Consider the following 18,814-nt stretch of genomic DNA (forward strand, 5'->3'; position numbering starts at 1 on the left):
TTATACTAGTACGAGCCGTGATGTACGAAGCAACGAGCCAGCCGCCGGAAGGAGTGAACGGGAGGATTATAAATGAGCAGTAAGTAAGTAAATACCGGGGTAAATAGACAAGTAGTCAGTATTGATTCACATGTAAAAGTTCAGCATGCATGCGGTTTATAAGTAACTAGTTACTGGGCTCTTCCGACATTCTTAACCCGCAAAAATCGGAGCGCCTTTGCGGCTAGTCCGACTTGGGATTGTCCTACCCCGTAAACAGACGACAATCATACGACTGTGCTGGAATGTGACCTTGACAGTAACAGGGAATGGAAGTATTAGACGTATTAGATATTGCTTTCGTTACAAGTATGTCGTACGAAGTCTCTGTATCTCAATCTCAATAAGAAAAACACCACATCGATTTCCACGCTGACATGACATCTATTGGTCTTCCATAACCTCATCCTCATCGCCCGCCTGCTCGACGTCGTCGTCTGCCACTTCCGAGTCGCTGTCGTAGCCATTGCGGCCCTCGAGCATCGAATAGTCGCCTTCCCCTTCGACCTCGTCCAATTCTTCGTCGTCGCCTTCTTCGTCATGCTCATCGTCTTCGGCGTATGAGAGCTCGGAATCGTCATCTTCATGGCCGCTTGCCTCGCCGAGTCCGTCCTTGTCCGCGTCGTCGAACGCTTCCTCTTCGCCATCAAACTCCGCCTCGTCACGCGCAGGTTTGTCTCGACTGGAAGGTGTCGCCGCCGCCGCCGCAGCGTTGCCCAAGCTGCTTTTATCTGGGAATAGCTTGTTGGCATCTTGACCTGTAGCTTCCCCAGAAGGACCTGCAGTAGATTTCTGTCCTCCCTTTGAAGGAGTTGAGCTGGTCGCAGGAGCTGGCTTGCGTCTGGGAGGCCGGGGTCGCGACCGAGCCGAGCGGGATGATTGAATAGCGCTACCCCCAAAGCCCGCAAGAGCAGTGCCATTCTGATATGCCTTTTGACGCTCTTCCCGGGCCTTTTTGCGGTCTTTGCTAGGTCCGTTGGCTTTCTCCCAGTCCCACCGGTCCAATCTTCTAAGTGCCTTGCGAGTCACAGACAAGTAGTAATGTGCTGTCTCTCCAAAGTCTTCGTAGCCACTCTTGAGTAGTAAATCCGTCATCAGCGCCATATCGCCGTGTACATTGAACTCATCAATACTCTTAGTCTCCAGCAAATGAGGGGCAATACGCATCCAGTGGAGAAATGCAGGTTCACTCTCACGACGAGCCCGCAGAACCTTGTATGCCTCATTTTTTCGCCGGGCCAACAGATACTCTATGCGATGTCGGCGATTTTGTTCCACTGCTAACTGGTGTTGCGTTAAAGGGCGTGGCCGACGAGACGAATGGCTTTGACTTGGTGTTATTGCCTCGGCAACGTATTGGTTGATGATAGGGTGACCTGCTCCTGGAGGAGCGGGCGACGACGCCTCGGCGGAGGTAGAATCCATTTTCGTTTTCAGCACAAGACGCTGGTTTGTTGCCGATCTGTTTGCAGGCGAATCACGATTCGGACGTTTGTTTTTTGAGTGAGCGGAGTTCCCTAGCGCAATCCAGTCTTCCTCTTCCTCGTTCAACAGCCCATTCCGACGAGCAGACGGGTGAAGCGGAGTTGAGTTCGCAGAACCAATCTGGTCATCATCGTAGCCTAAATCATGTTTCTTGACACGCTTTGTAATCCTTGGAAGAGGCTCATCTTCCTCTAGAATACGCTTGCGTTCTCGCTGCTTCTCATCTCCGTATTTCAATTCCTCGGGAGTATCTCGGTTTTCTTCATCCGCCTGTTCCTCTGTCAAGCTCTCAAGCGCCGGTACCCGTTGAGGCAAGCCCCCTGTGCCTTCTCCTTCCAGGCCAGACCCAAAGGGGTTATTCAAAGCATCTTCACGCGTGAAATCGCTTTCCAGGTACCACCACATCAGCCATAGGAAAGCCCGTGCTCTGCTTCTACTGCTCAAGGTACTTCGCATAACCAAGTCAAAAAAGTCGTAGGGGGCAGGAAAATGCACCTCGGATATCATCGGCGCATACTGGGAAAGGAGGAAAATGAGGTGCACCGGGTTGGTGCGAGGCTTTGGTGATTCTCTAAGCTTCTCCATCGTCGGAGGTTGATTGTTGTCTTCTGAAGCGCCTTTCAAGATCGACTTCAGGCGCGGGGCATCCTGTAGCTGCTTGTATGCGTTCGGATCCTGGTTTGCCTGGAGGGATGGGATTGAATGGTACGTTCTTAGTTGCGCTCGCATTTCGGGGAAGACTGTCAAATAAAACATAGTCAGTAGTAGCTCTTATGTATCCATTTTTTGTTTTATTTGTATGACAATGATAATCCAAAGAAAGATGCTTCATCCACGTACAATTCAGGGTAGTGTTCATTCGGCCAACATTAACCAAGAGACACACCATCGCCATGCTGATAGCGGCCCTTTTATCACTCTGCAGCTTGTCCTTCAAAATCTTGCTCGTCTTGCTACTCCTAGCCATGCAGTCTATGTAGACGTCGGCAAAATCGAGGTTCTTCGCCCCGTCAGAGTAGCGTGTGAATACTGGAGTCTTATCTTCAAAGACGAGTTTAAGGAACTGGTATTGAATATCTTTGCGCCAAAGCGGGATGCCATCGTCTTTCTTGAGGTGTTTGATCCGGTTTCCTGAATAGACCGATCCGATGGTTCCATTGGCCTGACGTCGAGTGCCAACTGTCGCGCTGACGGTGTTGTGTGCGCTTGCGTCGTCTCCGGGTTCAGAGGCAGCGAAGGAATTATCGACGGGGGCTGAGTCGACGTCCGCCATTCTGTCGCGGCTCAAAAACAGAGCGGGAAACTCGAGGATATTGTAGCTTTGACGTGATGATTCAATCGTTGGTAAGACGTGTTAGACGAGTGATTGTTTGAGCACTGATCTGATCTGTTCGACAGGGGGTGACACTTGTAATGCTGTTTTGGAAATCGATTGAACTGACTGATATTGTTCAGAGCTTAAGACAACAGTTACAGCGAGCGCATCGTTTCCCGTCCCAGGAATGTCGAGCAATGTCAAGGTTGGAAAACTGATGATGGAATGAGATCTTGGAAGCTCCATGGGAGTATAGCCGCGCGGCTCCCACATCAAATTGACGCTAGGCGCGGAACTCCGTGATTTCTACATCTTTTCTTCGTGTACATATAGTTATTCCATTTTCTCTATGAGCCCCACGAGAACTAACTACCATCCTGATTTCTTCCTTTCATGCGTCGCTCCTTCGTCGATCTATTAGTGTTAGCCTGGTCGTATTTGGGAAGACTGTCACTGGCCAGTTTCGAAATCCTCCACCTCAATCCAGTTGCTCCCTGGTGTACGATTCATCTGGCCGAAGGCCAGTCCCTTCCTCCTCACGTTCACTGGGAAAAATGTCAGAAATAGACAGTAATCACGTATACTCCAGTGGCAGTTGATTGTTTTGAAGCTGGAGAAGCTTGTCTTTTGCGATAACGTGTGAAGTTTTGCCCATGTTCCGTTGAGAAACCAGCCGCTTTCCAAGGTAGAGTATCATTCAACTAGTAATAGCTACGATTTTTTCAATGTTGGATCTGCCAATCACAAGCTTGCCAAACATCATTGTCCGCCCTTACTTTCCTGCTGTCGAAAATGTGACGGGACGTTGTTGTCGAGCCACGGGGTTGCCTCTATTGCCATCTCTAGTAAGGCCTTATTCCAACATCAACGGTAGGAAAGCTACCAAACATTGATATATTTCATACAGCATATCGCAGACAACAATGTTTAGCGATTCATATTGTCCAGCTCTGAATGAGACTATCCTACCTAGGTAGTCAACATATCTGTCTCATGCTTAGGAGCGATGATACTAGACTGCTCGGATAGCAAGATTATCCAATCGAACGTATAAAACAGCATAGTAATCTCAAACAGTGAGCTCTTCATAACCTCTAAGCCGCTCTCTGTTTGACAGCTCTCATAATGAACGATTAGAACCCCACCATGATGATGAATAAATCGGTATGGAAATCTCCGTAGATGTAATAAAGAAGTAAGTGTTGGGAACAGTAGATTAGGTATAACAAAGAACTACATCCTCAAAAACAAGGACATCACCGGTAATTTTGACAGACCTTTAGAGATTCCATATCATCATAAAAGCACCCTCTTTCCCTCTCCCTCTTCACCATTACTCTCACCATTGCTTCGCTCACTAACCTACCTGTCAACCTACCAACTTATTTCAAGACACTTACTAACCTTCTACCCTTTTCTCCTCTCAATTTTGAACCAACCCGAACACCAAGGCAGCACTCTTGGCCGCAAGAAGTCATTTACCGAAACGCTGTCCAATGCAGAGAGCACCGAAAGAGTCCAAGTACCAGCAAAGCGACACTGGGATGTGCAAGAGAAGATCGAGATACTGGATAAACTGCGGAACCTCCGCTACTTTGATACCGAGACGGGTTTTCTGAGGGAAGTGCCCGTGGAGAAGGCAGCTGAATCCCTCTACGTACCTCCTCATACGTTGAAACGCTGGGTGAAAAACGAGGACCGCATTCGAACAACAGCACTAGAGCCCAAGAGACGGCCTAAGCCTCTCATCGCCAAAGACCCAATTGTCTAGGCTAGCGAGATTCCGGCTTCCAAGGCCAGGCATGCATCTTAACTGTCTATATTCCTCAGCGAGCGAGTTCACAGAACTTAGACGAATTCCAAGCAAAGATGCATGCAAGGTCTGAAGCAGGATGGACGAATCTGGGGCCTCGTCACTCAGGAGGTGTAGAAAATCGGTTCCAAAGTGACGCCTATTTCTCTTTGGAATCAAAAGGGCAACGCATTGTACAACTTGGATTGTCCCCCTCTTTTACACGAGAAAAAATTACGCCTTTTCAATCACTGCCCCCTTCCATATTGAACGCACTGAAACAAATTCCGATTCAAACGAGATACTAAAAGCCTTGAGCAGTGCTATATGCCGTGGTGATATCTCGCAGATAACGAAAGAAACGGCCTTGACCACCAGCGATAGAAGTTGAACATATTGAAGGATTGATCCAAGCAGTCATCAAGAACATGGCTCATCGACTTTACTGGATTACGACGAAAACACACATTTCCTGCCATGGGGCACCTCAGTAGACATGGAATATCGTCTGATGATTCTTTTGAGCGACATAAGTTGGATAAGTTGAAGGCTTGGGTCAAGGAACCAACAAGGGCCTGGCTCATAGATTTCGAGTTTGTCCAACTTCAAGGTAACAACTCACCGGTGCCACTCCTAATGTCGATTCGACAAATTAATGGAGAGCAAGTTTTTGATTGTAATATCCACTACAACCTCACTTTCGACGAAATCTATAGCAGACTCTCAGGGGGTGTCAACCCTCAACTCTGATCAACTGAGAGCTTTATTTAAGAAATGCTACAAGGAATTCGAGACGAACGGCTTCACTATACAACAAGCTAAGAGTTCCCTAGAAAATCTAGGGTATGATGAGAATACCCATGTCCTGTCATGGGGATCGTCAGTAGACTAATGATCCTTAGAGGGAGTAATGAGCCCGTTCAACCAAAAATTGCCCACAAAACTGCTTCTAACCTTCAAGAGATCAACGTTCTGTCGCTATGTAGAAAGCTTTATCCAGGGCTTCTTAATCACAAACTGGAAACGGTTCACAGATTCTACGGCATTCGAAGCGAGCGGGCCACCCGTCCGTTAAATCAAGACTATCACTGTGCGACGTACGATACGTATGCACTGGCTGAAGTTGTTGCGGCCCTGTTGCAACTTTGAAGTGTGTTTATCACGATGGGGTGGTCTTCAACCCACTGGACTGGCAATGCTGGTATCAGGAATGGGTTGAGTTAGGGCTAGGGACGGCCAGAGACAGAGATGCCAAGGCATGAAGGTGATGGCAGAAAGGGAAGCTTAGCAAGAGATTGACTCTTTTGCGTAATATTACAGATTAACCAGATAACTAATAAACGCAAAGAAACTTTTTTTGAACCTATTTTAGTAGCTCTGCCATACATCTCTCGTCGCAGCCATGGTGCAGGAACAATCAAGACGATGACTTCTATGCATCAACACAGTGTGAAAAGAAACAAGCGCCAGCCAACCTGCCCAATTGCCCATTCCCTACAAGCCCATAAAAGAGAGAGAGAGAGAAGAACATATGCTAATGAAAGGAAAAGCCCAAACGTTGTTGCCCTCCTTTTAAGCCCATTGCAGAGAATTCATCTCGTCAAAGCGGCTCAGTCAACGCCAACATGCAATGCAAAGAAAGCTCTTCTATTAGCACAGTAGACACTTCCCTTCCTGAGCTTGCCCATCCTTGCTTGACTGATGAACAAAAGCAGCCAACGCCAATCCCGATGGAGCCTAGAAGAAATATAACACCACTCGATCGTATATGGAGGAAACAGTAAATGGGTTGCAGAGCTTTGATGACATGTAATTGAAGAAATAAAACACAATACAGTGAATCCCGCCGTTAGATACCGAACTCAAGAGATCTATCTTGAAATGCACGATCTGTCGAATAGTAAAAGAACACTTTTGGTTTTCAACGCATCGCGCACTCTTCGCCTCCTGCTTTAAAAAGGCGAACAATCCTGGGTATCTTGAAAAGCGGGAATAAAATAAAATCAGAACAACGCTGTCTATGATAACCATGCAATGTCGACGAGAAAAAAAAGGCCCCTGTTCACACAAAGTTATGCCATTTAGCACTTTCCGAGAGCCCTCACATAACATCGAGACACATTGCATGTACACTTCAAATGAAGCGATAGAGACGAAAAATAAAACAAGTAAGCATGTCGGAATCAACGAAGAACGATGAAAGTTGTGAACGCGTTAATGATAAAAAGAGGAAATTCGTTGCAGTCGTGACAAAGCCACCCCCGAGAAGGACAAATGCTCAGGAGAAAGATGATCTGAGGAAACCCGCCGAAGAAAATAGAGGAAAACGCAGATCGAAAGGCCTCGTCTAGAGACCACAGAAAATTTACCACCAGGAAGATGGGCCGGTTGGGCCGGATGGGTTGCCATAGCTACCACCACTGTAACCACCACCGCCGCCGCCGTAAGCTGCACCGCCGTAGTTACCTAGAGATATCAAACATGTAAGTATTCTGGGAATGTATTTGATAAATGGGATATTGCAACTTACCACCACCGCTTCCACCCCAGTTGGCAGCACCTCCGCCGCCAGAGTAGCCGGTGCTGCCGCCAAAACCACCACTGCCGCCATAAGATGGAGGACCACCCATGCCACCACCCATGCGACGAACATCACGAGTGGCATTGGAACCACGACCACGGCCGCCACGACCGCCACGACCACCATATCCGCTACCTTCGCGAGCAATGTTTTCAAGGAAAGAAGGCACATCCTGGTGAGCCTCCTTCAAGAGATCGATGAGGTCGCGAACAACACCACGGTTACCACGGTTGAAGAATGCAGTGGCAATACCGGTGTTACCAGCACGACCGGTACGACCGATACGGTGAACATAGTCGTCAATGTCAGTAGGCAAATCGTAATTGACAACGTGGGTAACATTAGGAATATCAAGACCACGAGCTGCGACAGCAGTAGCAACCAAGATGGGGCACCTTCCATTGCGGAAGAACTCTAGAGCCCGCTCACGCTCACGCTGGGTACGATCTCCATGAATGGCAGTTGCGGGGAAACTTTGATTGATTAGGAAGTCGCAGAGAGAATCAGCCATGCGTTTGGTCTCGACGAAAATAAGGGTCAGACCGGTGGTGCCATGGGTGTGGAGAATGTCCAAGAGCACAGAACGCTTGTCGTGGTCCTCGACGTACTCAATACGTTGAGTGATATTTTCGGAGGTGGAACCGACACGACCAACCGAAAGGAAAACGTAGTCTTTGAGGAAGTCACGAGCAAGCATCTGAATATCACGAGGGAAAGTAGCGGAGAACATAAGAGTTTGGCGGTTTTGGACTGCTGGCATGTCTTCTCCTTCCACAATACGACGAATCTGAGGCTCGAAACCCATGTCCAACATGCGATCGGCTTCATCAAGGACCAAGTACTTGATATTGACAAGGGAAATACGGCCACGCTCGATCAAGTCTACGAGACGACCAGGGGTTGCAACTAGCAAGTCACAGCCACGTTCAATTTGACGAAGTTGAGAGCCAATGTCAGCACCACCGTAGACCACACAAGGGCGAACCCAGGAGCGATAGGCAAATTTGCGGGCCTCGTCGTAGATTTGCGAAACCAGCTCACGAGTGGGAGCCAAGATCAAAGAGGTTGGGTAAGCCTTGCGCTGGCGACCATAGAAGTTACCACCAGCTGCTGGGGCAGGGGCAGCGGAAGGCCCAGTCTGGAAAGCTTGAGAAAGGATGGGGAAGAGGAAACCACCAGTTTTTCCAGAACCTGTCTGCGCACAAGCCATCAGATCACGGCCATTCATGACAATAGGAATCGAGTATTTCTGGACGGGGGTCGGTGTCGTGTAGCGAGCCAATGCAATGTTTGAAATGAGGTGATCGTCCAACGGCGGGTTGGTGAAAGCGTTGACAGGTTCGGGCACATTGTGGCCAGAGGCCTCGACAGGAATGTCATCGTAATTGGCGAAGTTGATTCCAGTTTGCTGCTTTGAGGGATCGTTGGGAACACCGAACAGTTCACGTTCGACACGGGCATTGGCAGGGCCAGGGACGTGTTTGCCATCGCGCCATTGTCCATCGCCTGAACCACGGGCGTGACCGCCGCCGCCGCTGTAACTTCCTGAAGGTCCATGACCTGGGTTTCCGTAAGCATTAGGGTTGAATTCCGGGCGTTGAACATCCTGGGTCCAGTCTGATTTACCATTTGCATTGTTCTCACGATAATTGTAGTTACCGCCACGTGGGGGAGCACCGCCTCTAGGTCTAATGAATGTTAGCCAACTTAACACCAGTCTCATCGAAGCGTGAGGAGCACTTACGCATTTCCCCAAGCGCCAGCAGGGGCAGGGCCGGCGGGGCCTGCACCATCCATAGGACTAGGGCCAGCATTCGTGTTGCGCTGGCGAAGATGTGGCGGAATGTAGGCAGAGCGTCCATTTGCCGCAGGGGGTCCAGACGGAGCGTGCTGGGACTCGTTGAGGGACAAGTTTTGGATCTTCAAGCTGTCGGCCATCTTGAATTACTCTGTCGACGATAAGTCTTTGACTGGAGAAGATTGTCTATCAGTAAAAAGGAGTCTGAAGAAGAAGATTCAGAGATAGGATAGACATACAATCAGGAAGTTTTTGGATGACAAGTGGCTTTCCTTGGTGGCGAGGCTTGTCTGATAGTCTCGAGGAAACTACAACAAGCAAGAAAAACGATCGAGAACGCGGGCGAAAGTGAAATTGAGCAAGGGAGCGACAGTCAATTCAGGCAGGATTGTTGCTCTTGTGAGAAAAGGTTGAAGCAGTTGTGGCGATCGGATAAAAAAAAGACACAGAAGACCCTGCAGAGAGAAAATGCAAATAAGAAAATCTCTCTAGAACCTGAGGTCTAAATTCTATGCTAGGAAACAAAGAAAGAAAGGAGAAGAGGGATGAAAAGAAAATTAAAATTATGTCAAAACAGAGGACAGTTTTGAGAGGGGAGTTGGTAGTCTTTTTTTTTTTTCCACCAAAAGCAGTTGAAGGGGAGAAGGGGAAAGGTGATTAAAGCGGAAAAGGAGTGGCGAGGGATCTTAGTCAGGGAAAAAAAAAAAAGGGAAGGAGCTAAGCGTGGATGGCAAACTTGGCGAGGGGATCCGATCGCTTTAGGTTAGACTACCCGTTCTGCCACCGCCTTTACGTTAGCGCCGGGCGGGAAACTCGTAAATGCGCGCCCTCTAGTAAAGAGATTTGCTCGCAGTGATATGGACATTCTAAGCCTTGTTCTTTTTCTTTCTACTGCTTCTTGATATTCAAACCACTGAGCTCTGGACCTAGCGCCTGCTAACTACAAGCTACCGAGCCCTCATGAAACCCTCGCCAGATCAATTTTCAATCTGGCTACGTGAGATGCTGAGCGCCAGAGCAAGTCTATATAAAGAAGCTCTAGTCATCTAGCCTCTTGAATACCTAAAATACGATGATATAAATTCTTCCACGTGGTGGAATTTTCCCGTAGCGTAAACGCAGGTGCCAATTGACAGGAAGGAAAAGATAGCTGTTTCTATTGATTTGAAACTTCCCCATAACCTAGCGGAGAGAATACCCATGATACAGTTCAATGTCAAAGTTACATGTTATTAACGAGGACTACTAACTAGTTACTATGTACCGGGACTTAGTAATCGTCTTGAAAGCGAGTCATTCTATCTAGTTCACTCAGTAGTAGTGACGCTTTAATTTCCTAGTAACTGAGCAGGTCGATTTCCATGTCATTGAAAATTTTGCTCGCTGACAGACTTTTTTTTGGCAGTCGGCTGAAAACAGCCCAAGCGTCCCCCCAAAGATATCCGCCACACTAACTATTTCCTCGTTGGGCAAAAGTGGCGGTGAATTTCGAGGTCATAACTATCAGGTGAAATGGCACGAACAAGGGCTTGATGAAACGATAATTTGGGGTGTAGGAGCACACCGGCAGAGGTTAACTTTAGCTTGTATCCAAAAAAAATTATTTCTTCGTCCGAAAACTGTCGTCCGGGAGAGGAAAGCACAGTGCGTTAGAAACAACTAGAGATAGTGATGTCTACTTTTTTGCACAATGGAGCTGCATAGGAGCAAGTAGAAGTTTTGAGGGTCGTCATATCTGCAAAATTACAGCTAGCGCAACAAAAAAGATATGACGAAGGCTGAATGACAAGCAGGTAGTTACATTAGAACTGAGTACCCCCAAATTAGAAGACTCCGATGAACTCAAACACGGCAACAGCATTGTATTGCGCTATCAAATGGAAGCGCTTTTCCTCCTAGAATTATAGAATACGGGGAATGGCAATTTTGTTTGGATAAGGATATTACTTTCCAATAAAATTCAGAAAGTGGAAGTCTCCATCAACCAGGTAACATGGCCGAGCGGTCTAAGGCGCTGTCTTCAGGTATTACCAATGGCAGTCCTCCGGGGCGTGAGTTCGAATCTCACTGTTATCAACAAATCTTTTTGGGCTTTTCATTTTTTTCCTCATTGAATTAATGCTATGCTATGTATGGTCCATGTTTCCTCCCTACTTCGTGAAACAAGGCCTGGCATAGTCGGACTCCATCATCTCACTTAACCGAAGAGCAGCGGAGACGGAGCCAAGGTAATCATTTTTTATCAACCCGAGGAGAAATCATGGAGGTAAAAGAAGGGCGCGACAAACGCGCACATTACGTACTGCCGTTAGTAGAGCATTTCAGCCCACCTTCCCTTGTGGACATGGGGATTCTTGGGGGGGACTCAATCTTGGCTCCTGATCGATCATGCTCTCGACCGGTGTCGAGGCAGCAAAGTTTTGGTTGTCAGCCATTTTTAGTCTGGCCTGATCGTGGTAAGACCGGAGGTGGTACTTGCAACTTGCAGTCCGGACGGCGAAATGAAAAGCTGTATACCCATAATTAGGGCTTATATCCCATAAGTTGACTATTTAGGCCTGTTAGTATATCAACTACCGACCCTCGTATACTTCAACGGTTGTCTTCTTGTTATAACGAAACATCTCTATGTAATTTATCTTATCTGTCTGTGCCTTTTCAGAACTGTAGTGTGGAAGGACATAGCCTACGGTTTCCTCTATCTTATCTTAAAAGCATATTGCAAAGTTCATCGCTAAATGTGTATGTATGGTGTTTTGGTTGTCCCCCTCTTTGTTTACAGCCGGTGTAAATAACTGATCTAGATGGGGCAGTCACTTCGTAATGATAAGAAATTATGTAGAGATTTGAATGAACCACCCTCGATTTCAAGATTTAGAAAGCTCGATATTGTAAGTCCTCGCAGTCCCCGCCTACACAAAATAATGGCACGCCGTTAAACAGGAGATAGGGATAGCTTCAGTTTCCATGAATTGGCAGGGGACCGTAGAACTATGAAACAACAATGTCATTAACGGCCAAACTTAATTAAACGTACCATGGCTCTCTTTTCTTTCAGTTATACAGGGTGCTCTAAAACCGGTCCTATCAGTCGTTATTGACTTCAACAATATCTCTCTTATTAACCCTTTTTTCAACCCAACCCATTGCTCGTATGACCAGTAGTCAACATCTAAGTAAGTACTGCTTACTATATATAAGCAATGACGGAATATTAACCAGTAAGCCATCAAATAGTGACCCCTTAATGGGGCTTCTAGTAATGCTCATTTTATGTGTAAGATTGCCTTATATTCCCCTCTCACCGCTCTCCCTCTCCCCCCACCTCCGATCTAAATATATAGATTATAGATCTGAGAATCATGCCGTACCGCACATGTATATCTCATAGTGAGATTCATAGAGTACCCGTTTAAATAACGCTGACGTCTTTGGGTTCTTCCGGTCGAACTTGGGTTTTCTTAATGTGACATTTTCAAAGAATTAGCCAATGCTAGTGTTTAGATACTAGTGGCCCCCGGACATGCTACCATAACAAAGGATTCGGAACGCTGTATTAGCTAGTGTTGGGAATACTATATAATCTGCATATCTAACTAAAGAGAATGTTCACGGGATCATTTGAGGCATATTTATAATCAGAATGGGGATCAACTACCTCGCATATTAGCAGCTTTTCCGGTTCGAAGAAAGTTCTTGCCTGGGTGTATTGACTTTGCTACTTTAACGCAATCGCCACTTGAATTCCCAGAAAGAGTCTTCTTTATCTAGATAGCTAAAAATCCCTCTCGCATACTTTTAGCCCACTTTCAAATTGCCTCATCATCTGAACGAAGATAACTCTCAAATACCTCTCTGCCAAATTCAGTAGCCATTTTATCCCAATCATGTCTTTCCTCTGGGGTCCTAAATCCTTAAATGACTGGTAGAGCGACAAGGCAACGTTGAGATGTCTACTTGCCCAGGGGATATGTGCATCGTTTTGCGTGACCAGTGGACCTGGCATATATGCGAGGTGCTTTCGTGGCAAGGTTGGAAATAATAGCGATAGCCACGTTTCCGTCAGGTTTAAGAAAAGTTGGATTTGGACTTCAGTAAATCTGGTCTTCAGATCCTATAGATCTGCCTCAAAGTCTGTCAGGAAATATGCTTCCTTCGGACATGTTACGTTCCACATGTGGTAGTGTAGACAGAACGCTGTGGACTTGTGACGGTTGTCATTGTGGGCTTTGGTCCGGTCTTGCAAACAAATACTTTGGCCTACATAAAGCCAGAAGTGATCCTCTTCTACCTTGTAGACGATATGCAAGTAAACACCAGGGCCCTTTGATGATGCGGGGTCCCCTAGGTCCTCTTTGAGATTCAAGATACTAGAGTCAAAATCCATGTAGTCAGTATGAAGTATTGATAGTTTCCATGATCGAGATTGATCTCGCCTTTGTTTATGAATTACCCCCTATTTTTTCTAGATCTTTGATTTTCTGAGGCAGATAAGAGCCTAAGGTCTTCTTCACAATTTTTCTCTCCGACCTGCTGGGGACAACCCGAGTATGGTTTGATTACTTTGGTCTTAAGGGTCATATGATCTAGGAGCTTAATCCTATCCACCTGCCCTAAGCTTAGAAGCACCATCGAAGCATGTTGCAAGCTCCAACTCTCGGCCCTTTGTGAATTCCTCTGTGTTCGTTCTTCGATAGCTAGTCCAGCAGCCGAAGAATCCCCTTCATCATCTTCATCAGATTCCAAGTCGTCACCCCCCCCCAAAAAGCCACCCCAAAAGTTGCCATCAACATCCACTCCCAAATAAAAGTCATCAGGGTCTTTGGGAAGCTCTTCATCATCTGAAGAACTACTATACAACCTTTTTCAAGATTTTCCTATTCGGAGGAAAAACCCCCCCGAGCCTTTTCACTAGGCCCTGGATAAAAATCTTCCAAATCTTCCTCATAGAACTCTTCTAGGCCCAATTATTCTTTCGGGGCTTCTTCGCTTCTTCCTGCTTCCTGGATTGCGATAGGCGGATGGCTATAATGTACCTGGACAGGGGCAGGAAGACTGTCAAAACGTAAGAGTTCTTCCAATTCAACCTAACCAGGCCAAAGCTTGACGAGGAGCTGTTCGTTTTTTTTTTTTTTTTTGGGAAGGAGGTAAAGCCAAACATTGTCTTCAAGATGTCGTATAGTTTGGTATCAGAGGGTGTATTGCGGTGGTATGCGCCGGCTGGGTAGTAAATCTGGTCATAGGATCATATCAAACTAGAACAAAAATTGTGAAGCTTCTTGACCAAACTCAGCGTATATGGCAACGGCAGTTTCTGTGGATGCAACATATGTAGAAGGAAGTCAGGCGTTGTGAGAGATTGTGTCAGAAACTCCGAGAAGCATTCCCGATTTGCAAGTTTTCTTGAGATTGTCCAACAACTGGCTTGCATAATATTCCCAGTCGTCACGAAGATCGCTATCTACGCCAAACCATAAGAGAGCGTATGTTCCCTCCCACAGCTATATGAAGAAGGTCAGCGTGTGGACTATAAAATGATAGCAGGTAATGTTTCATTACCGGCTTACTGATGGGATTCATATTTTGTCTGAGTACAGACTGATGCTGGGTAGGTAGGTTGGAAGTGAGGTTGGATTGGAAGCAAAGTAGATAGACAGACCGGTGTTGGGATTATAGTCAATGCGCCGCCCCCCAATTTTCTTTACATTCGAGGCATTCGGTGTCCCTTTCGCTTTGTTTGCTATTTGTTTCATCCTTGCTCGGTATGAGAAGGTAGATGCCGTCGAAACATGTTTTATGTCAAAGGCCTGCTTCTGCGAATAGCGTTGGCTCGTGTGAAAGTAGTTCAAATTGGTTTCAAGTGGTTTGAGTTGAAAATTTCGTTGTCCTTTTAGACCTACGCATATGTTATCTTTTCTAAACAGGGGGGCTGCATTTTTTCTTTATCCACACCACCGTTCATTGAAATTGAATTACAAGACTGTCGGTTAGGGCTGAGATCGGCGGGGAAAAAAATATTTTGACGACACCGCGATTCGAACGCGGGCTCCGAAGAACTGCGGAGGTGCTCCTACTCAAAAGGTAGATTTACCTAAACACAGCGCCTAGCAAAAGTAAGTTAGACTATGCGCGGACAAAAGGTGCATAGACTGCGTATTTACCTTAGACCACTCGGCCATATCGCCTCTTATTTATTTCCGTCGGATAATCTTCAAGCTGATTGACTGGAAATTTTATTTTATATCTTATATCTTGAGAGGCGGTCTAAATCGTGTTCAGAAAGAATGTTGCACTCTTTGATTATAATTGCTACTTCATCAATATGCTATTTTGTTTGGAGAAGACGCAGCCTAAGATCCTCATTGTGTAGAGCTACGACGATTCACAGAATAATGCGCTGCTCCTGGATGCTGCTTTTCGCGGTTGGATGATGAGATGTTGTTCGTTGACTGAAAGGAATCTCTCGTGTCTGAGGCATTCTCCTTGGGCGAGGCGTTACAGTTGTCTGGATTATTCGAAGATAGCCCAAGTTACGTTGGATTGTCTAGGTATCGATTTTGACTACTTTACTTCAAACTAGATAATGCCTGACAGGCGCCTACGACGATATTAACGACACACCGTGCAATGTTTATATTATCCGTGCCTGCAGAGCCCCGTTGCTCACGAATTGCCTCCAAGGTGAATGAATGTACGGCTACACTAAGAGCCCTCGGCTATCTGGTGGTATTAATTTTGATTGAAAGCCCTTGCACACTAGTATTAGGAAAAGAAACGCGTAAAAAGATATAGTAAATCTCAAACGGGTCGCTTCTGAGCAGCCGAGGCTCGGCAGATGTCAAGACAACTCACAAACAGCAAACAGCTCATCTGTAAAACCAAAACCTTCTGGTAACCTATGTTTGCCATCCTTCTACTGATTTCTGAACCAGAAGGCTCTTTAATTATGCCTATCTCTGACCATTGTCTATTTAGTGGCTACCATGAACGATCAAACATCGTACATGTCATTGTTTGACTAGGAAAAAATAGACAGGGACAGGGGCACCCTGGCTTTTTATCAAACATGTTTGGCCTAAGAGAGAAAGCGGTCTTCACTGTAAGTACTATATCATAATCATATTCTTTCCCAGCTGGTTTTAATTATGATAATTTATTTTTCTTTGGGCACCATCTGACAAGGTTGTGCAGCAAGAAAGAGGCTAAGGCTTGCAAATACCGCAGGACTTGACAGCCATGAACTACCCGGAAAGTTCCTGAAGGATAGAAGGTAAGACTTAGCATAAACTGACATAGTTGCAGGAAGCACCAGTTGCATGTAATGGTTTATTTCAAGAATTAATAGCTGGCAATTATCCCTCAGCTCCCTGCCTACTCTCAGCTAGTCTCCAAAACGACCCAATACAAATTCTCCCCGGCCTCTTCTAATTCACTGGTACTTTGGATTGAATTATACGACGTGTTATTCAAATCACCAGGCATTCTTCCAAAACTTGGTCCTTTTTCACGTACTGAACCCTTCTGTTATAATTACCAAGGAACAGAGATGCCCGACCCTTACGAGAGATGTCTCATGAAAACCTATGAGTTCACTTACTCACGCGACGGGAAGCAAGAGCAACGCAGACTACTCGACAAATTTCGGGAGAAATTTCCATCGTCGGAGGTCTCACCCTGGTCTTCGCCCCGGTTTAGACTCTTTACTGAATGGCCAGCGTATATCCCGACCAAACCGACATACCTTTGAGGACAATTTACAAAGATACATGAATCCGATGAGCAACCCAAAAGCCTACTCAGCAGTACATCGTTTTTTCAAGAAGAGTCGTTACAGCTCTTTAGAGGAAAGTGCTAGGAACAAAAGCACGTCCTTCAATCCATTTCAAACAGCCGTGAGGAGTTTGTAGTTGTTAATTGTTGGATCCTTCGGCAACTGAGGGATTTAGAGGAGCATCAGGGTTCAGATGAGCCCTTGATGAGCGAGTTCGGAGAGTTATGGGGTCAATATGAGGAGGGGTTTGGAATTTTGGGAGGAAGGCGCCCCCAGCCGGTGAGGTGGATGATGTAGATCGGGAAAGCAGAGAAAATGCATTTCTCCACACACGTGTAGCTAGATAGAACGTTCGACTATGGAAATGAATTCCATCCCATTTTGCAGCATGCAGGAGTGGGAAGATGGGTCTCCGTCGGAGGAGGATGAGAAACGCAAATAAAATTTCGTTCTCACTGCCTTTGTACCGAACCTTGATATTACATCCATAACTTCGAGCAAGGTCGAATTAATTTATCTGGACGTCAAGCGATGGAATAATTTTAACACTAAGCATGGAAGACATCCTCGCACGAGAAGGACAACTTTGACACAAGGAGAAGCCTCTATCGTGGAATGATTCTCATACACCCTTCTTACCAGGGCGAAGATAAGACTGTAGGCTGTTCCGATCTCTTACGATGTCGAACTTGTAAGAGACTATGGCGATGACTCTAATGGATTTACTAGAACCAGGTGGTTATAACTTGCTTCTTTAGGCTACTTTTTAGGGCTAAGGGTAGCGCCACCCGCATCGTTAGAGTCCCTGTGTTCTTATGCTTAATTATCCGCCGAATCAGATGATACGCTCAGACGAGATATTCAATAACACGACGAACATTAACATGTAAGGCAGAAATCCCTTGTAACAAAATCCTGCTCAGGCTATTTTAATGCCTCTAGTCAACTAATTCCCAACTTACTTACAGAGCCCAGCACGGCTTTTAACTAGTAAGTTAACTAACGTAATCCACCCCCGAACCGCCACCACCACCGACCCGCCACTTCCGCCGAAAACGCGTCAAAATATTCAACCCTCTATATTCAACACATCAATATGCCATCAATTCGCGATAAAAATCATACAAAATCTGAAGAACAAAAAGAACAAATTTTATTAGCTATTTCCAATTTACAAAATAAAAAAATTCTTAATATTAGATGAGCAGTAAAGATTTATAATATTCCTTAAATAACTCTTTAAAATCAACTAAAAAGCACCTAACAATGATCTTAAACACGCATCAATAAATATAAATTAACCCAGTTTGAAGAGGAATCACTTATAAAATAGATATTAAATCTAGATAAGCAAGAATTACCTCCTCAACCTTCTATAGTATAAGATATAATTAATATTCTTCTTTCTCAACATAGAAATCAAATAGTTAACAAAAACTAGGTATATAAACTAGTTCAACATCAGTCAGAGCTAAAATCACAATTTTTATAAAGATATAACTATAAGCGTGTTAAATACAAAGATCTAAAGATAATTAAGAAATATTTTAATTATATATAAGAGACTATAACTAAGTATAGAATTTTATTAAAGAATATCTATAACTTTAATAAGATTAGCTTTACAATGGGCCTCTATGTAAGCGCAAAGATTATTATTAGAAGCAATTAATATGGCCGTTCATATCTATTATAATCTGGCAATTGAGAATAGATAACTGTAATTAAGACAGTTAACTCTATCGGTTGGGCCTTGCTCTCATATATAATCTTTAAAGCTACTAAATACTCTCAGAAAGGCTGGTTTGAGACCCTTCTAGATGATTGGAAGATTAATATTAATAATATGTCAGAGAATCAGAACGTCACAGCCAATGGATCAGGTTAGTCACTACGGGACTAATGCACACCGGAACAAAGGATTACCCGCGAAGCCTTAGGGTTAGGGCATCAAAGGAATCAGAGGATTTCTATGATGGCTATGATCTACGGATCAGAGGAATCAGAGGATTTCTATGATGGCTATGATCTAC

The 18,814-nt window shown here is 45.4% G+C and overlaps 3 protein-coding genes across 3 annotated transcripts, besides 4 other annotated features; 1 reads left to right on the forward strand and 2 right to left on the reverse strand.

Annotated features, from left to right (window-relative positions):
• Positions 1-423: 423 nt before the first annotated feature.
• On the reverse strand, positions 424-2,797 carry UA08_00171 (Ino eighty subunit 1; the record flags this gene model as incomplete). Its single annotated transcript, XM_020259948.1, has 2 exons — positions 424-2,264; positions 2,365-2,797. 2 exons carry the CDS (start codon positions 2,795-2,797, stop codon positions 424-426), a joined length of 2,274 nt encoding a protein of 757 aa, XP_020124761.1.
• Positions 2,798-3,985: 1,188 nt separating this feature from the next.
• UA08_00172 (hypothetical protein) lies at positions 3,986-4,610 on the forward strand (the record flags this gene model as incomplete). The annotated part of the gene is made up of 2 exons (XM_020259949.1): positions 3,986-4,003; positions 4,071-4,610. The coding sequence occupies 2 exons, from the start codon at positions 3,986-3,988 to the stop codon at positions 4,608-4,610; spliced, it is 558 nt and encodes a 185-aa protein (XP_020124764.1).
• A 2,386-nt stretch (positions 4,611-6,996) lies between these two features.
• On the reverse strand, positions 6,997-9,150 carry UA08_00173 (ATP-dependent RNA helicase ded1; the record flags this gene model as incomplete). The annotated part of the gene is made up of 3 exons (XM_020259950.1): positions 6,997-7,097; positions 7,162-8,900; positions 8,957-9,150. The coding sequence occupies 3 exons, from the start codon at positions 9,148-9,150 to the stop codon at positions 6,997-6,999; spliced, it is 2,034 nt and encodes a 677-aa protein (XP_020124763.1).
• A 3,066-nt stretch (positions 9,151-12,216) lies between these two features.
• Positions 12,217-12,310: a repeat region (Identified by RepeatMasker using a combination of RepBase library and repeat library created with RepeatScout).
• Positions 12,311-12,530: 220 nt separating this feature from the next.
• Positions 12,531-12,667: a repeat region (Identified by RepeatMasker using a combination of RepBase library and repeat library created with RepeatScout).
• A 5,114-nt stretch (positions 12,668-17,781) lies between these two features.
• Positions 17,782-18,628: a repeat region (Identified by RepeatMasker using a combination of RepBase library and repeat library created with RepeatScout).
• Positions 18,624-18,810: a repeat region (Identified by RepeatMasker using a combination of RepBase library and repeat library created with RepeatScout).
• Positions 18,811-18,814: the final 4 nt, after the last annotated feature.

Source organism: Talaromyces atroroseus, assembly GCF_001907595.1.
Source record: "Talaromyces atroroseus strain IBT 11181 chromosome Unknown scaffold_0, whole genome shotgun sequence".
NCBI classification, from domain to species: Eukaryota; Fungi; Ascomycota; class Eurotiomycetes; order Eurotiales; family Trichocomaceae; genus Talaromyces; species Talaromyces atroroseus.